The sequence below is a fragment of the Leucoraja erinacea genome, chromosome 27, assembly GCF_028641065.1.
Source record: "Leucoraja erinacea ecotype New England chromosome 27, Leri_hhj_1, whole genome shotgun sequence".
NCBI classification, from domain to species: Eukaryota; Metazoa; Chordata; class Chondrichthyes; order Rajiformes; family Rajidae; genus Leucoraja; species Leucoraja erinaceus.
The window spans coordinates 5,863,111-5,881,680 of NC_073403.1; the positions used below are offsets into that span (position 1 = coordinate 5,863,111).

The window sequence follows — 18,570 nt, forward strand, 5'->3', positions numbered from 1 at the left end:
TATGGAGAAACCTGATGAAGAAAAGGTTAGTGGGAGAGTGGACATGGCAACTTACTAGATGGGTTGGGGAGCAGGGTTGTGTCTTTGTTTGCAAAAATTCAATTCATATCATTGAAACAACACATTCCAACTCATTCTACAGCGGCATTTACTCAATCAATGGGCGTTGGGGATAAAGTATAAAAAGAACTGCTTGGTCCAAAATGATGCCTGCTAACTTTCATACTCCTCTCTAGCTTCTCTGCAACTCTCTCCTTGTATTGCTTTCTCCTTCATCTAGTTTTCCCATAAATACGACTGAGTAAAGGGCCTGTCCCACTTACGCGATTTGTTCGGCGACTTGTCATAGTCACAGCAGGTCGCCGAAAATTTTCAACATATTGAAAATCCAGCGGTGACCAGAAAAAGGTACGACTCTTTGAGCGACTACTCACGACCATACAGGCGTCACCCCGCGACATGGTCTACTGAAGCAGTTAAAAAAAAAAAAGCATTTGAAATAAGTGCTTATTATGTTTGATAATATATTATCAAATAAGCATGATAATGTTTTAATCTGTGAGATGCCTGAAGATGCTTCTGCACCAAACCCTGACTAAACACTTCTATAATTCTTCCCACTTCAATGTTGGGGCCATCCTTCAGTTTGCCAAAGTCCAAAGTTTTGGAATATGCGCTTTAGACCTAATTTATTTATGGAGCCTTTGATTAGCTATCGTAAATGTCTTGCTACGTGGCTTGGTGTTAAATATTGTCTGATCTCCACTCTTTGTGTGGCACAAGATAGACACAAAATGCTGGAGTAACTCAGCGGGTCAGGCAGCATCTGTGGAGAACATGGATAGGTGACGTTTCACAGAGTGCTGGAGTAACTCAGTGGGTCAGGCAGCATCTGTGGAGAACATGGATAGGTGACGTTTCACACAGTGCTGGAGTAACTCAGCGGGTCAGGCAGCATCTGTGGAGAACATGGATAGATGACGTTTCACAGAGTGCTGGAGTAACTCAGCGGGTCAGGCAGCATCTGTGGAGAACATGGATAGGTGACGTTTCACAGAGTGCTTGGAGTAACTCAGCGGGTCAGGCCGCATCTGTGGAGAACATGGATAGGTGACGTTTCACAGAGTGCTGGAGTAACTCAGCGGGTCAGGCAGCATCTCTGGAGAAACGGACTAGGTGAAGTTTCGGGTCTGAATCTTTCTTCAGACATTTCTTTGTGTGGCACAGCTGTGTTAATGAAACAAGTGGATGGGAGGGAGGAGAGGGATACATGGCAGTGATAGATCTGCTCCCCAGTCGATCCAGGGAAGTACACACAATGCTCAGAGCCTGTTCCAACTTCAGGGACTAAACCTCCCCAAGTTACGCTCAGCAATGCAGCAGTTATAAGGTTAATGGCCAACAAAGGAGGATCTTTTTGCAAGTTATCTAAATTAAAAATCACATCCTGTTGTTTTTCTCTTCGTATATTTCGACAGTCCAAAAAAAACCCCCTCGTTCTTTACAGATAAAATCAAGACTAGTTTAAGGTCACACTGTGCGTCAGTGAAATAGAAGTTGACCTTATCAGGGACTGAGGCAATGGTTGGTACATGAGACCACAACCAATTGAGAATTCCATGTTAAATTGCTGTTTGCGGCCATTTACATATGATCTTAGCAGAATACAACAGAACCAGGAATGGGGCTAGTTTCCATTCCCTTACTACAATACGATACGATAGAACTTTATTCATCCACGGAGGGAAATCGGTCTGCCACCAGTCAGAACACCCAACAAGGTGCACGAAAACTTGAAATTACAATTACATTTGAAAAACAGAAAAAGACAAGCGACTGCTGGCTGGCTGCCGTGTGCACAGCGCCTTCACTGGAAGAACTGTAGTTCTTTGTAAGAGACTGGAGCTTTTAATCCTGTTTTTGTGCCGAGGCATAGCAGTGCTGCTTTTGATGTTGGGTAGCTGAGATTGCGTGAGTGGTTTGACATGTGTAATGTGATCAAGCCGGCACAAGGGGTTGATTCAATTCTCTCCGCTCAGACCACCCACCATCGCCTCTCCCTCAAATATCACTCCTGAACTCCCCAAAGGTTCTCATGTTTCAGGAGTAATAAAATTTAATTCCACATTCTTCTTTCCAATAAGAGGGTAGCAGAGCAACTATTATCTGCTAAAATTACATCAGCTTCAGTGAAATGGTAGAAAATTAAAATGCGATACGCTAACGGCAGCAGAAGGCCAATAATGCATTTAACACTTAAAGCCCCACACACGTACAATCATCGCATGTTAGAGCACAAGAGAAACTATTCGCTATGCTGGTCCTTTGCTAGGGCTGTCCCACTGTATTGATCCAATTCCCCTTCGAATATTCCCAATGAGTCTGCTGCTACTGCTTTTTCAGTCACCACATCACAACAACTCTCTGCATCGCAATAATTTTCTGATTCTTCTGAGTCAAAGCATCATAGAACAGGGTGACGCAGCAGTAGAGTCGCTGCCTCACGGCGCCAGAGACCCAGTTTCCATCCTAACTACGGGTGTTGGCTGTATGGAGTTTGTACATTCTCCCTGTGACTGCTTGGGTTTTCTCCAGGTGCTCCGGTTTCCTCCCACACTCCAAAGTCGTACAAGTTTGTAGGTTAATTGGCTTCAGTAAAAATTGTAAATTGTCCCTCGTATGTAAGATAGTATTAACGCATGGGGTGATTGCTGGTAGATATCGACTTGTTGGGTCGAAGGGCCTGCTTCTGCGCTGCATCTCTAAAGTCTAAACGCTTCACATTACAGCACAGGAACAGTCCCTTTGCCCCACAATATCCATGTCGAACACGATGCCAGGTTAAACTAATCTCCTCTGCCTGCACGTGATCCATTCCCTGCATATCCGTTTGCCTCTAAAATTGATCTTACTATCTGCTCCCATCATCTTTGTCAGCAGGTTCTAGGCACCCACCCCCCTCTGTGGGCAAACACGCCCCACACATCTCCTTTAAAATTTGCCCATGTCACCTTAAAGCCATACTTTCTAGACTTTGACAGTTCCACTCTGGGGAAAATATTGTTCTAGCCTGCTATACAGCAGAGAAATGGGCCTTTTGGCTCAACCTGTCCACACCAGCTAGCAGGTATCTGTCAAAGGAGGACCCAGCTTGGGGGGATGGACCGCCATGAGGGAAGGGGGAGGGGCGAACAAAGAAGGACGGGGGGGGGGGGGGGGGGGGGGGGGGGGGGGGAGGGAGAACAAAGGAGGACCTGGCACTGGATACTTTGAAACATTCTTGGGCGCCCTTTATGTGGTGACTATTTGCATACCTTGGGTACGAAAAACAAAGAATTTCACTGTGACTTGTCACATGTGGAAATAAAGCATTCATTCATTCATCATTCATACATTCATTCATTCATTTATCGCCACTTAGTCCAATTGGATGGTCCTGCTGGGACCATCCTGTTGTTTCCATTGTCGTTTATTTATCTGTTACGTTGGAGCTCCGCTCGGGCAGTGCGCCTGAAATGTTGTTGTATGTATTTACAATGACAATAAAGTGTATTATTATTACTATTGTTATTATAATTCAACAGGTAACAGCTCCCCTCTGGATCGCAACCCCATTGAATGCCTCAGTGATTCACACGTTGATTGCGTTAATAGTTTTGAAATGCTGTGAGAATCTCTGCCAACACCACCCTCTCAGGCGGTGCGTTACGCACTCAAATTGAGCAATTTCAAGGTGTTCGGCAGGCAGTAGCTCAGGGAAGGCCATCAACAGATAAAGAAAGGCACAAGGTGCTAGACTAATTCAGTGGGGCAGACAGCATCTCTGGACAACATGGACAGAGTGTATGTAGTCACATGCAAACTGGAGGAACACCACCTCATATTTCACTTGGAATAACCCAACATTATGACCATTGAATCCCCATTAGGTCACTGCCCTACAAATCTACTCCCACTCCACACCCATCCCCCACCTCTTTCTTGTGCCCCACCCAGACATGCACCCATTTTGCCCCACCCCTCCCCTTCCACGTTCATTCCTTCCTCCGGCTTCACAGTTCATATCTCTCCTATCTTCATCTCACACCTTCTGTCTTTTCATCTCTGGCCTTTGTTCAACCATCCGCCTATCAAACACCCTCCCCCTCCACCTGTATCCACCTATTTGTCCTGCCCTTCCTTTCTTCCAGCTTTCTTCACCTCCCCTTCCCTGCTACGATCAGTCTGAAGAAGGGTCACCTGTCCATATTCTCTGGAGACGCTGCCTGACCCGCTGAATTACAGCAGCACTTTGTGCTTTTTTTTTTTGCAAACCAGCATCTGCAGTTGCTTGTTTCTCTGCCAAACGGATGGCTTGGGGAAAGCAGGTAGACGAGCAGGAATTATCACATGCGGGGCAGTGTAAAATCAAATAACCTCTCCTTGCTTCTGTTTGGAATGCTGTTCACTATTACCATTTGATTTATTCACTTTATAAAAGGATGTCCTTTAAAAATGGAGCATTGCGAATGATTGCGGATGTAGGGAGAATGAGTTATGAGGAGATTTAAAAAGGCTCAGTCACTAGAGGGTAAAGAGAGGATAGTTATGAGGGATCTGATTGAAATATATAAAGTATTAAATGGACTAGGTAGTGGAAATCCTAAATATTACTTTACAATATGGCAAAATGATAGAAGCAAAGGTCACATTTGAAACTGGGGAAAAATAAATTCTGGGTGGATTACAGAAGGAACTTTATCACACAGAGGATGACAAATAGCTAAAATAATCAGGCAGGCTATGCAGCACAGGCATGGCTACAAATCAAAGCTGGGTGACAAGGAGGCAGAGCAGAGTGTCGAGCAGTTACCATAGGTTTCCCTGATGAAAAGACTCCTTTAAAAAGCATCCCACAATGAAATATTTCCTTCAGTGTTTTAAACTCATTTCTCTAATAGTGCTGGCCAAATGAGATGGGGAGTGGAGCCGCCCACTACCAAAGGCACTACCATCATTGAGCCCTTCATCATCAATCTCCCAAATTACAAGAAACTCAAAGGGACACAAGCCACATAAATACTGTGGCCACAAACGCAGGTCAGTCTGACACCTTCTCACATCCAAATGCCTTTCCACCATCTACTAAGCATGGGTCAAGAGGGCGATGGAATACCCTGCACTTGTCTGGGTAAGTGCGGCTCTAATAACACTCAAGACTGACAGCATCTAGGATAAAGCAACCCGTACTCCACCTTAAACATCCATCCCCTCCACCAACGCCGTCACACAGTGACTGCAGTTGAAGCCATCTGCACAACGTGCTGTCGTAACTGGCCCAGTTTATTCCTACAGCTGCCAAACCCTGCCACCTAGAAGGACGATAGCTTCAGGTGCATATTCCACAGCACCTGCAAGGTCTCCTTCAAGCCACACAACATCCAAACGTGTTCATTTATCATTGTTCTCCATAATTGTTGGGGCTATTCCCTACTAACACAATGGCACAGATGTACAGTTGTTGCTTTTCTGCACCAGAGACCCAGGTTCTTTAGTTTAGCTTAGAGTTACAGCGTGGAAACAGGCCCTTCGGCCCACCGGGTCCGCACCGACCAGCGATCTCCGCACACTAACACAAGCCTACACGCACTGGGGACAATTTACACTTATACCAAGTATACAAACGCAAGCCAATTCACCTGCAAACCTGTACGTTTATGGAGTGTGGGAGAAAACAGAAGATCTCGGAGAAAACCTTTTCACCCAGAGAGTTGTGAATTTATGGAATTCCCTGCCACAGAGGGCAGTGGAGGCCAAATCACTGGATGGATTTAAGAGTTAGATAGAGCTCTAGTGGTTAGTGGAGTCAAGGGTTATGGGGAGAAGGCAGGCACGGGTTATTGATACGGGACGATCAGCCATGATCACAATGAATGGCAGAGCTGGCTCGAAGGGCCGAATGGCCTCCTCCTGCACCTATTTTCTATGTTTCTATGTTTCTAAAACCCATGCAGTCATGGGGAGAACGTACAAACTCCATACAGACAGCACCCGTAGTCGGGATCGAACCCTGGTCTCTGGCGCTGCAAGTGCTGTAAGGCAGCAACTCTACCGCTGCGCCACCATGCCACCCTCGTCAGGTTCGATGCTGACCTCGGGTGCAAAGCTTGTACGTTTTCCCTGTGACCGCGTGGGTTTTCTCCGGGTGCACCTGTTTCCTCACCCACTCCAAAGAAATAAACGTCAGTAAGTTAATTTGTTTCTGTAATAGTAAATTGGCCCCAATGTGCAGGGTAGTGATTCAGCTCCATCCAAGACTGTAAAATATTGCAGAGAATTGTGGACGCAGCCCAGACCATCCCACAAACCAGCCTCCCGTCCATTGACACCATCTACATTTCACACAACTTCTTCTGTAGCCACAGTATCTCAGCAGGTCAGACAGCATGTCTGGACAACATGGATGGGCGATGTTTCAGGTCGGGACATCAGTCTTTAGACTGATGTTAATGTGCGGGGATCGCTGGTCGGCGCAGACTCGGTGGGCCGAAGGGCTTGTATCCGCGCTGTATCTAAACTAAATTAAACGTATCTCTGCAGAGTGAGTTACTACATTACTAAGAGACGGTGATGAAAGCAGCTGTCATTCAACAACAGTTGTCTGGATAAGGCAGACAGAATGAGAACCAATATTAATGGGCTTTTATCCATCGGCTGTCACAGGTTTGCCCATGCTTGTGACTCCCTCTCTCTACCTGCAAGATGCACAGCATGTCCCAGAGTATTATGGAGAAGGAACACCAACACAACAGCCGGAGGAAGCGGAGGAAGACTCCCGTGACCAGACTGCAGAGGGGATGGAGCAGGAGGAACAAGACGCACACTTTTATACAGGCAAGTCTTGAATACCCAAACAAGTCTTGAATACCCAAGCAAGTCTTGTATACCCAAGCAAGTCTTGTGTACCCAAACAAGTCTTGTATACCCAAGCGTCTTGTATACCCAAGCAAATCTTGTATACCCAAGCGTTTTGTATACCCAAACAAGTCCTATACCCAAACAAGTCATATACCCAAGCAAGTCTTGTGTACCCAAGCAAGTCTTGTATACCCAAGCGTTTTGTATACCCAAACAAGTCATATACCCAAACAAGTCATATACCCAAGCAAGTCTTGTGTACCCAAGCAAGTCTTGTATACCCAATGTATACCCAATGAATCCATGAGGTAAACACAGAAGTCTCAGTCACATTATGACTGAGGGCATGGCAGTGTCCATTTTCAATCTGAAAAAGGGTCCCGACCAGAAATGTTACTTGTCTACGTTCTCCAGAGATGCTTGCCTGAGTTACCCCAGCACTTTGTATCCTTTTTAGAAATAGTTTTTGTCTGGCTTTGCTCAGGTTAGTTTAGTTCAGTTTAAAGATACCACATGGAAACAGGCCCTTCGGCCCACCGAGTCTGTGCCAACCAGCGATCACCCCGTACACTGATTCTATCCTACACTCTAGGGACAATTTACAGGAACCAATTAACCTACAACCCTACACATCTTTTGAGTGTGGGAGGAAAGCGGAGCACCGGACAGGTTTAGAGGGATATATGGGCCAAATGCGGGCAGGTGGGGCTAGTTGGGCCGATGGGTCTGTTTCCAGGCTACGACTCTATGATACCCGGAGAAAAACACACCCGGTTACAGGGAGAATGTGTAAACTCCAGATAGACATCACCCGTGGTCAGGATGGAACCCGGATCTTTGGCGCTGTGAGGTAACAACCTTACCGCCACCCCACCATGCTGCCACTGTGCACCCAGCTCGGGCTGCAGCTGAACTGGGCTGATTAAATGTTGCACGCATGATAGAGTTGTGGACGGGGGCATTGTTATAGCAGGCACTGCCCTGTTTCCTGTAGTGCCCAGTGATAAGCACGGCCTGTGGCAGGCACCAGCGGCCAGGACATCTGACAGCTCCTCCGACGAGATGCCATCGGCACGCCTCACGGGACAGCAAGATGCCGCCATGCAGCACAAACCCAAACGGTTCAAGCAGGAGGGGGTCGAACTACAGCCGGGGCACAGTTGCCAGTCTTACACAGGTGGGTGGCACTCTGGGCAGGAGGTAGAGCTTGGCAGAAGCACAGATCCACAAATGAGCTAGTATTGTCCAATAACAAGCAACAATGAAACCACAATTGGGGATGTGGGAGGAAATTCAAGCAAGCTGGAGAAACTAGCAGCTGCCTCACCGTTCCAGTGGTCTAGTTTTAAAACATAGAAACATAGGTGCAGGAGTAGGCCATTCGGCCCTTCCAGCCAGCATTATAGCTGAACATCCAAAATCAGTACCCCATTCCTGCGTTTTCCCCATATCCCGTGATTCCGTTAGCCCTAAGAGCTAAATCTAACTCTCATTTGAAAACATCCAGTGAATTGGCCTCCACTGTCTTCCGTGACAGAGAATTCCACAGATTCACAACTCCCTCGAGGACAAAGTTTTTCCTCATCTCAGTCCTAAATGGCCAACCCCTTATTCTTAAACTGTCACCCCTGGTTCTGGAATCCCCCCAACATGGGGAACGTTTTCCTGCATCTTGCCTGTCCAATCCTTGAACAATTTTAAATGTTGCTGAATTTTGATCCTGATCTTGGATGTGGCTTGGGTGGAGTTTTTGTTACATGAAGGGAAGCTTTTATTCTAAATATCCACATTGCTGTTGCCTGCAATGACACTTGTATTCAACTGCACCTTGCCAGCACCACTGGATCTGCGAAGCCAACAGGAGATGCCCGGAACATCGCATGAAGCGGTAGCCACAGGTGGCCAGAATAAGGCAGAGCAAGTTAAGACAGAGGAGGCATCTCGCAACTACACCTATCAGTTTTACAATGGTAAGGCTTTGCATTTGCTGAGAAGGTGCTGGCTGGGGAGGCTCTGGCCCCCGTTTGGAAGGCAAATGGGATATTATTGATAGTACCATGGCATAATCACAAAACGGTAGACGCACTGAGTCTCTTGCCTAGTGCACGTGAATCGAGGATCAGAGGGCACGGATTTAAGGTGAAGGGAAAAAGATTTAATAGGAAACCAAGAGGTAACTTTTTCACACAAAGGATGGTGGATGTATGGAACAAGCTGCCAGAGGAGGTCATTGAGGCTGGGACTATCACAATGTTTAACAAACAGTTAGACAGGTACATGAATAGGACAGGTTTAGAGGGATATGTGCCAAATGCAGGCAGGCGGGACTAGTGTAGCTGGGACATGTTGTCCGGTGTGGGCAAGTTGGGCCTAAGGACCTGATTCCATGCTGTATCACTTGATGACTGTGACTCGTAGATGCACAGTGAAGGGACCTCTTCAGATCGCCTTTTCACTCATTTCCAACCAAAATCATGAGTAAAAGATAATAGCAAAGAGTGAGGATACGTTCAGGTCGAGTTGTGACTCTTACTCGGTGGGAGAAGCTTATCAACACTTACAGCTGCAAGATAAAAACAAATCAATAAAAAAATTACTGATTAGTTTCTTTAAATCTCCATTGAGGGGGGCGGGGGGGGTCAAAGCCAAAAGGTAAAAGGTCTGAACAATCAGAATGACTGGAATGGATCAGCTGTCAGCCAGAGAAGACAGAGAGTCATTAGTCTTTCAAGAATGTCCCAGGCTATTTGGTCTAATCAGCTGAGAAAGTGAACACTGAGAGTGGAGTTCATGGTCTCACTTTTACAAGTAAACAAATGAACTGCAATCACAGCACCTTTCATGATGTCACCATGTCCCAAGACACTTTACAGGCAATTAATCACATCCCGTGTTGTCACTGTTGTACTATAGAAGACAGAGCAGTCACCGGTGCTCTATAGGAAACAGGGCAGCCACTATGCACAGCAAGCTCCCACAATATGGACTTGCTGCCTCACAGCAACAGAGACCCGGGTTCGATCCTGACTACAGGTGCTGTTTGTACAGACTTTGTTCGCTCTCCCCGTGACCTGCGTGGGTTTTATCCGGGATCTCCAGTTTCCCCCCACAATCCAAAGGCGTACATGTTTGTAGGTTAATTGGCTTTGTATCATTATAAATTGTCGCTAGTGTGTACGTGTAACATTTTAAAGCTTGCGGTACTCACCTCCTAATTGCTTCCATCCAAAGTTCCTTCTGAGCAGCAGGAACGGCGATGTATCTCAGATTTGTCAGACTCATCATCTGATGAAGTCTCACTGATGAAGCCCCCCGTTCATCAGGCAGCTAACGGCCATCACCCTGTACCGGCGGTCAAGCAGGAAGCAAGCTCCCACAAGATGATCTACGCAGGTAAATCTATTTGTCTTAACTCATCACAAACACAATGCCCGGCCGTAACTATGGAATAGGACTCTCAGTGCATAATTAATACAAGCTGGAGGCATTAGTGTAGGTAGGAAGGTAAAAGTGTTTCTCTAACGTGTCACTCTGTGACTCTCCATCACTCTCTCTTGGCAACAAGCTCAATGTATTATTAATATAAGTTCATATAATTTGGATGAACAAAACGCTTGTTGGCACAGCGGTAGAGTTGCTGCCTTACATCGCCAGAGACCCGAGTTCAGTCCTAACTACGGGTGCTGTCTGTACGGAGTTTGCACATTCCCCCCGTGACCTGCGTGGGTTTTCTCCAGGTGCTCCGGTTTCCACCCACACTCCAAAGACGTACAGGTTTGTAGGTTGATTGGCTTTGGTAAAAATTGTAAATTTGTCCCTGGTGTGTAGGATAGGGTTAGTGTACGGGGTGATCGCTGGTCGGCAGAGACCCGATGGGCCGAAGGGCCTGTTTCTGTGCTGTATCTCTAAACTAAACTAAACGAGGTGGGCTGAAGGGCTTGTTTCTATGATGTGTCACTGTGTGACTCTCCTTCACACTCTCTTGGTGACAGGCTCAATGTGTTATTTACATAAGTGTTGAGGATGAACTAAAGTTTAGAAAGTGAAGGTTGAGGAGTGTCAGGAATGCATTGAGTCTGCAGCTTTGCAGCAGCGGGTGGGCAATGGTGGGCAATGGTGGCCAGCAGCAGGGAGAAGGGGCCAGCTGGTCTTTGTGGTGGACGGCAAACTCAATGGTTAACCTATGATGAGCGTTTGTCAGCACTTTGCCTGGGTGCTCGCAGGAGTTTAGAAGAATGAGGGAAGACCTCATTGAAACTGACAGAATAGTGAAAGGCCTGGATAGAGTGGATGTGGAGAGGTCACTAGTGGGAGAGTCTAGGACTAGAGGTCATAGCCTCGGAATTAAAGGACATCCTTTTGGGAAATAGAGGTGGAAACATTTATTTAGTCAGAGGTGGTGAATCTGTGCAATTCTTTGCCAGAGAAGGCTGTGGAGGCCAAGTCAGTGGATATTTTTTAAGGCAGAGATAGATAGATTCTTGATTAGTACAGGTGCTGGAGGTTATGGCGAGAAGGCAGGAGAATGGGGTTTGGAGGGAGAGATACTGTAGATCAGCCATGATTGAATGGCGGAGTAGACTTGATGGGCCGAATGGCCTAATTCTACTATTCCTTATCAACTTATGACCTTGATGTAATGAAGGGAAGAAGCTTGTGTTGCAGTTTGATGGCACTTTTCTTTTTAAATCTGACTGTTTAGTTAAGAGTAATCATCCAAAATTATTTATGCATTTTCAAGAAGACAGTTTAATATCTTCTGCAGAAGGTGCATCTCTATCAACACAGCACCTACTGTGTATGGCTCTCCAATGCCAACTGAGGTTATGTCTTCAAGTCTCTTGTGGGACTCCATTACCTGCAATCTCAGAAATAAGAGCACAGCCTCTAAACTCAGTGAAGAGACTGGAAGCCAGGCAGACAGAGTACTAATATACTAACTAAACGTTTAAGAAAGAACTGCAGATGCTGGAAAAATCAAAGGTAGACAAAAATGCTGGAGAAACTCAGCGGGTGAAGTAGCATCTATGGAGCAAAGGAAATAGGCAACATTTCGGGCCGAAAGCCGGAAGGGTTTCAGCCCGAAACGTTACCTATTTCCTTCCGGGTTTCGGGCCGAAACGTTGCCTATTTCATTCGCTGAGTTTCTCCAGCATTTTTGTCTACCTACTAACTAAACATGTACCTTTAGAAGAGATGAGGAGGAATTTCTTTAGTCAGAGGGTGATGAATCTGTGGCATGCACTGCCACAGACGGCTGTGGAGGGCAAGTCAATGGATATTTTTTAAGCGGAGATTGGTTGGTTCTTAATTTGGTAGGGGTGCCATGCGTTATGGAGAAGTCAGGAGAATGGTGATGAGAAGGACAGATAGACCAGCCATGATTGAGGAGCAGAGTAGATGCGCTGAATGGTCTAATTCTGCCCCTACGTCCAATGAACTTATGAACCTACCACTGCGTTCCAAGTAGTAAAAATAAAATCCTTCTCCTCCTTCCAGTGTATCCTCCATCAGGACCTCTGGATGTGTTGCTGTGAATTGCTGTCAGGCAAAGTAAAGTTACTCACTTAGGGATAACAGGGGGCTGCTGATAAAACTTCCTTTCAGTTTAGTTTATTGTCACGTGTACCGAGATATGGTGAAAAGCTTTCGCTCAGAAGGAGTCACCTCCTCCCAGAGGAGTAAGGGACCGAGGATAAGAACTGAGGACCGAGAACTCTCTGCCACAGAAGGTAGTTGAGGCCAGTTCATTAACTATATTTAAGAGGGAGTTAGATGTGGCCCTTGTGGCTAAAGGGATCAGGGGGGTATGGAGAGAAGGCAGGTACGGGATACTGAGTTGGATGATCAGCCATGATCATATTGAATGGCGGTGCAGGCTCGAAGGGCCGAATGGCCTACTCTTGCACGTATTTTCTATGGATCTATGTATCTATAATACTGGACGGGGAGCAGTTAGTTACCTTTCATGGTTCCCCCATGTTGAGGGGAAGATTGCAGTGGAACGGGCAATCATTCAGCTGGCTGTAGACCACTTTGACGCAGAAATAACCGCATTGTGTCCGTCAGGCTGGGAAACGTTGCCAGGTCAGAGGCACAAACCATGGCACCAAGACAGCCCCTCGGACGAGATCATGAAAACCAAGACTCCCATTTATCGCACGACTGCAGCACGCAGTAGGCACGAGCGGATGGTGCAAGAAGAGTCTCTGGCTGAAGGGCATCAGAGCCAAGGCACTCCGTACACAGGTACTGCCACTGAATAGATCCGCAACAATAAACTGGCAAGTCAGGTGCGAATTTGTAGAAATCCAAAATAAAAACAGAAAATATTAATCGGCTGTGACAAAGGGTCTTTGTTTTGACCCGAAACATTATCTCTGCTTCTCTTTCCGCAGATGCAGACTGTCCTGCTGTGCTATTTCCAGCATTTTCTGTTTCTATTGTGAACACAGTGGCACAGCGGTAGAGCCACTGCCTCACAGCCCCACAGATCCGGGTTGTCTCAGGGTGCTCAGGTTTCCTCCCGCACTCCAAAGACGGACACCTTTGTAGGTTAATTGGCTTCTGGTAACATTGGAAATTGTCCCTGCTCAGAATTTACTTTCCCACCTTATTTTATATCACCAGCAAGTTTAGATGCAATAGTTTTGGTCCCTTCATCTGCCATTAATACAGATTGTAAACAGCTGGGGTCCCAGCATTGTTTCCTTCACAACCTTATATCTTACCAACTGAAACATTTATCACAAATCTTGTCCCATCTGTTAACCGATTCTTAATCCATGCTGTTGTATTACCCTGAAACCCACGGGTCTTTATCTATTAAGGCTAAGTAACAATACAGAGAGAAAATGTGCATTTTTATAGCCCTTTTTACCGTTTACAGATATCTCTAAGCACTTAGCTACCAATTAAACACTTTTGGAATATAGATACTGCTGTAAATGTTGGAAATGCGACAATTTACTCACAGCAAGCTCCTACAAACAGCAAGATGCAAATGTGTATATAATCTGTTTCAGTGACGTGCTGGAGTGATAAATGTTTAGTGAAACTTTCCCTGCTCTTCAAACTTTTCTCGCTGCCTGTCACGCCATTCACATGGCAACCACGTGCCTGGAAAGCTCCATTGGTTGCAACATTGGTGCTGAGGTTGCCACATAAACTAGGTCTCGATCCACGCGGTCTGGTGGCGCAGCGGTAAAGCCGCTGCCTTACAGCGCCAGAGACCCAGGTTCGATCCTGACTACGGGTGCTGTCTGTGTGTAGTTTGTAAGTTCTCCCCGTGACCTGCGTGGGTTTTCCCCGGGAGCTACGGGTTCCTCACACACTCCAAAGACTAAAAACTGGCTTGGTATAATGGTGAACTGTGTAGGATAATGTTAGTGTGCGGGGATCGCTGGTCAGTGCGGACTTGATAGTCCAAAGGACCTGTTTCTGCACTGTATCTCTAGACTAAAACTAAACTAAACACTCTGGTTTGATGCTAGACAAAGTCAGTTCTAAGGATGAAGTTCAGAGAGCTGTCTAAGATAAACAGTTGTTATAACTGTCCAGGTTCTAAACATTGAACTGCAAAAGCAAGCCTGTACATGAAAAATGTGTCCTTCCAATAGATTTTAACCAATAGCCCACACCCTGGACCTGTACCTCAGCCACCAAAGGAGGGGACAGCAGAAACAAACACCATCTATTTCTTGCGTATTCTTTCTTCTAGGGAAGCAGACACTCACACAGGTTCTACAGCAACTGGGGACTCAACGGCATTTACGTGGCTTATACAAAGAATTCCCAGGATCTTTTGAACTGCCAGAGGAACTATCTCAGGACCAATATAGAGCACAGAGAAAGGAGGATTCCACCTTCAAGAGGAGAAATCAATTTTGCAAAGGTATGTTCATATCGCAGAGTTTCCATGAAAACTCTGTAAAGTATTTGCAAAGTATAATGTGTGTTGATGAACATTCCCCAGTGGATCCCATGTTGTCCTCCTGGCAGCAAAACATCATAGGGTTCAAAGGTGTGCTGACTTGGATGATCTCAACTTGGAAGCAACATGAAGATGGTGAAACCACTGTCAGTCCCAAGGAGTAACTTAGAGATGGTAACTCCCTGACAACATGAGGCTTCCTCTCCTGGAGGTGATATACATGTGGAGCACATGCACGTGATCACGTGTCCCACATGTGGAGTACATGGACATGATCACGTGTCCCGCATGTGAACTACACGCACGTGATCACGCGTCCCACATGTGGACTACACGCACGTGCCCCACATGTGGAGTACAAGCATGTGATCACGTGGCCCACATGTGGAGTACACACACGTGATCACGTGCCCCACATGTGGAGTACAAGCACGTGATCACGAGTCTCATAGAGAGCTATGATTTCAGATACTAATGTGAGCATTCCTCATCTTTACAGAGAAAACCTACTGTATTTGGAATGAGAGGTTTACTGCTCTGCATTGGAAAATGGCTCCAATTACCTCAAAGTAAACCAGTTTCTGGCTGGCTGGGGATCATCAAGCCATGAGCAAGTGTAGAGGCTGCAAGGTGGTCCCAGCAATGTTTGCTGCCTGATAGGCCTGCGTTTTTATCTTTGCTCTTCCTCCTTTATGAAGGGATAACATGGCGGAGTGGAAATGTATGCAAGGGTGGACTACAACAGCAGGGGCAAGCAATGGATCAGTGGGGCTGCCCATGTCCTCATTCTCATGTGCCAGCTCATTCCTTAAGGCGTTGAAATGAGTGGTTTAATATCAACATTCATGCCATTTTAATTAGAAAGACCAGGACCTCATAGTCACACAGTGTGGAAACAGGCCCTTCGGCCCAACTTGCCCATGAAGACCATGATGTCCCAATGGTCCAGGTTCATTCTTGGGGATGAGGGGAGAGGCATGAAGAGCACATCTCTCTGACACTTGAATTGAATTGTGGTTTTTGTTCTGTTTTGACACTCTAGGTGAGACCAGCTACAAGAGGGATCTGCCCCTTGCTGCCAAGGTGCCGGCTGGGTGCATTAAGAAGTCGGAGCTGGCTGCAACATACCTCCTGCGCAACGTGTACTTCTCAGCCAAGGAGATGATGCCGAATTCCTCGACTGAGGCTCTGAACGAGCTGTGTTTGAGCCAGGGTGTGGGCGACATGGTTGACCAGCTCAGCATGTACCAGCGCAGCAGGTCGATCGAGGAGTTGCAGCAGGCCATTGCCCGGGTGGTGGACGAAGGGATCCTGAAGCGGGCGCGCTCCTGCAACTGCTTCAGTGTCTTGGTTGACCAGTCTGAAGATTGCTTGGCCGAGCCCTGCCTCTTCCTCTACCTTCGAATCACTGAGCAGGTGGCGGGAGGCTACGAGCCCAAGACCTACTTGCTGGCGGTGAAGGAGGTGGGGGGCGAGGAAGGGGTGACGGCGGACAGGATAACGGGGGCGTTGAGGGAGGTGCTGGAGGAGAAGGATCTGGACGTGAAGCTGCTGTGCGGGCTGGCGATCGACGGCACGGCGGTGTCTGCCGAGTGCAGGAGCAGAGTGGTGGCCGAGCTGAGAGTGCAGAGTCCCGGCCTGCTGTCTGTCCACTGTGTGGCCCACCGGCTGGCCCTGAGCTGTGTGTCTGCAGCCGACACTGTCCCCTACCTGGTGAAGTACCAGCACCTCCTCGACTGGCTCTATACGCTCTTGGCCCGCTCATCCCAAGGCTGGGATGGGCTGGACGCCGTGCGCAAGGTGCTGGGAGGCCGGGACACGGACATCTTACCGTGCAGGTGGCTCACGGTGGCAGATTCGGTAGAAGCCATAATCCGTAACTTCGGCACACTCATCCCTCTGCTCCGGGACGGCCGTTCGGCCCGGAGTGCGATGCTGGCAAAGGCCATGTGCACCTACAAGTTTCTGCACTGCAGCCATTTCCTGGCAGACGTCCTCCACCAGATGTCCATCCTGGGCAAGAGTTACCAGAGCCAGGACGACGTTGACTTCTCCATCGTGCACCCTCTGCTCAAATCCACGGTGACCACCATCGACAAGCTGGGCGGGGGCGGGGACGCAGCCGGGGAGATGCTGAAGAACCTTGTGGCCACGCTGCCGACTGGTGCAGACGGAGACGCAGATGGCTCCTTCACCTTTCAGGGACAAGCGATAAGGAGCGGGCCCCGCCAGCGGGCAGAGGCTGAGGCCACATGTGCCGCCTTCCTGCACAACCTCAGCCGCGACCTGAGGGCCAGGTTCGCCGAGCCACGGGACGCCGACACCATCACCGCCTTGACCGCTGTCTTGGACCCCATGCACGCCTCCGACTCCAAGAGCCGCCACGTCCAGACGCTGACCGACTACCTGTCTACTTCGCTGGGGGGTGGCGGCCAGGGCGACAAGGAGCGCTTCGAGATGAGCTGCAAGCAGGAGCTGATCAGCTTCATGAACTTTGTGGAGTGGCGGCCGGGCCTGCAGCCGCTCGCCAACACCAAGGACGTGTGCCGACTGGCCCTCAAGCAGCGGCTCATGTTCCCGCTGGTCGGTTCGCTGGCCGAGCGCTTCCTCACCTTGCCCGTCGCCACGGCCGGTCTCGGCGCCACCTTCCACAGGCAGCACATGCTGAGGAACAGGCTGGGCCACTCGCTCTCCGCCAGCTCGCTGGAGAACCTCCTGAAGATCGCCATGCACGGGCCTCCCATCACAGAGTTCAACTTTGCAGCTACCTGCCACCAGCTGGCCGTCCACCAGGGCTAGCTACAGGATGTAAACCCTGCTCTGGGTCTCCATGGCTGCCATGGGTTACAGGCCAGAAGGCAAAGGGAAGCAAATCTGTGGCCAAAGTCTTGGAACCTTTAAATGCTGGAGAAACGCTGCGGGTGCAGCAGCATCTATGGAGCGAAGGAAATAGGCAACGTTTCGGGACAAAACCCTTCTCTACTAGATCTCCTCTTGGAACCTTTATCCATTTCACGGAATCTCTTTAGACTTTATAGAATATGGCGTGGAAACGGGCCCTTTGGCTCACCGAGTCCGCGCCGACCACCAAGCACTATCCTACACACTTAGGACAACTTACAATTTTTAACCAAAGCCAATGAACCTAGAAATCTGCTCATCATTGGAGTGTGGTGGAGAACCGGAGCACCTGGAAAAAACCCATGCGGTCGGTCACAGGGAGAAGGTATAAACTCCATACAGACAGCATCCCATAGTCAGGATCCAACCCGGATCTCTGGCAACGTAAGGCAGCAACTCTACCGCTGCGCCACTGTGCCGCCTCTATAAATCTCAATCAGACTGTCTAGTACCCAAATGTAGAAATTCTGGGTGCAAAATCTGTGACCTGACCAAAAACTCTCCATCACTCTTTTTATTTCAAATAGATCAGCACTATTGATAATAGACCAAAATGCTGGAGCAAATCAGCGGGTGAGGCAGCATCTATGGAGCAAAGGAATAGAAACATAGAAATTAGGTACCGGAGTAGGCCATTCGGCCCTTCGAGCCTGCACCGCCATTCAATATGATCATGACTGATCATCCAACTCAGTATCCCGTACCTGCCTACTCTCCATACCCTCAGATCCCCTTAGCCACAAGGGCCACATCTAACTCCCTCTTAAATATAGCCAATGAACTGGCCTCAACACTCTATGTGACAGAGAGTTCCAGAGATTCACCACTCTCTGTGTGAA

The 18,570-nt window shown here is 48.0% G+C and overlaps 3 protein-coding genes across 4 annotated transcripts in view; 2 read left to right on the forward strand and 1 right to left on the reverse strand.

Annotated features, from left to right (window-relative positions):
* Positions 1–7,153, forward strand: part of LOC129710137 (tigger transposable element-derived protein 3-like) — a 9,149-nt gene extending 1,996 nt beyond the window's left edge. Inside the window, exon 2 of the mRNA XM_055656886.1 lies at positions 6,703–7,153. Coding sequence (XP_055512861.1) covers positions 6,703–6,884 — 182 coding nt within the window. The 3' untranslated portion in view covers positions 6,885–7,153. The remainder of the gene's footprint in view (positions 1–6,702) is intronic.
* LOC129710136 (sorting nexin-11-like) overlaps positions 1–18,570 on the reverse strand; it is a 59,373-nt gene that overhangs the window by 23,486 nt on the left and 17,317 nt on the right. The window lies entirely within an intron of this gene.
* Positions 7,189–18,517, forward strand: LOC129710135 (zinc finger protein 862-like). Its single transcript, XM_055656883.1, has 6 exons — positions 7,189–8,074; positions 8,733–8,867; positions 10,129–10,290; positions 12,967–13,146; positions 14,618–14,791; positions 15,873–18,517. Exons 1-6 carry the CDS (start codon positions 7,960–7,962, stop codon positions 17,627–17,629), a joined length of 2,523 nt encoding a protein of 840 aa, XP_055512858.1. The 5' UTR covers positions 7,189–7,959; the 3' UTR covers positions 17,630–18,517.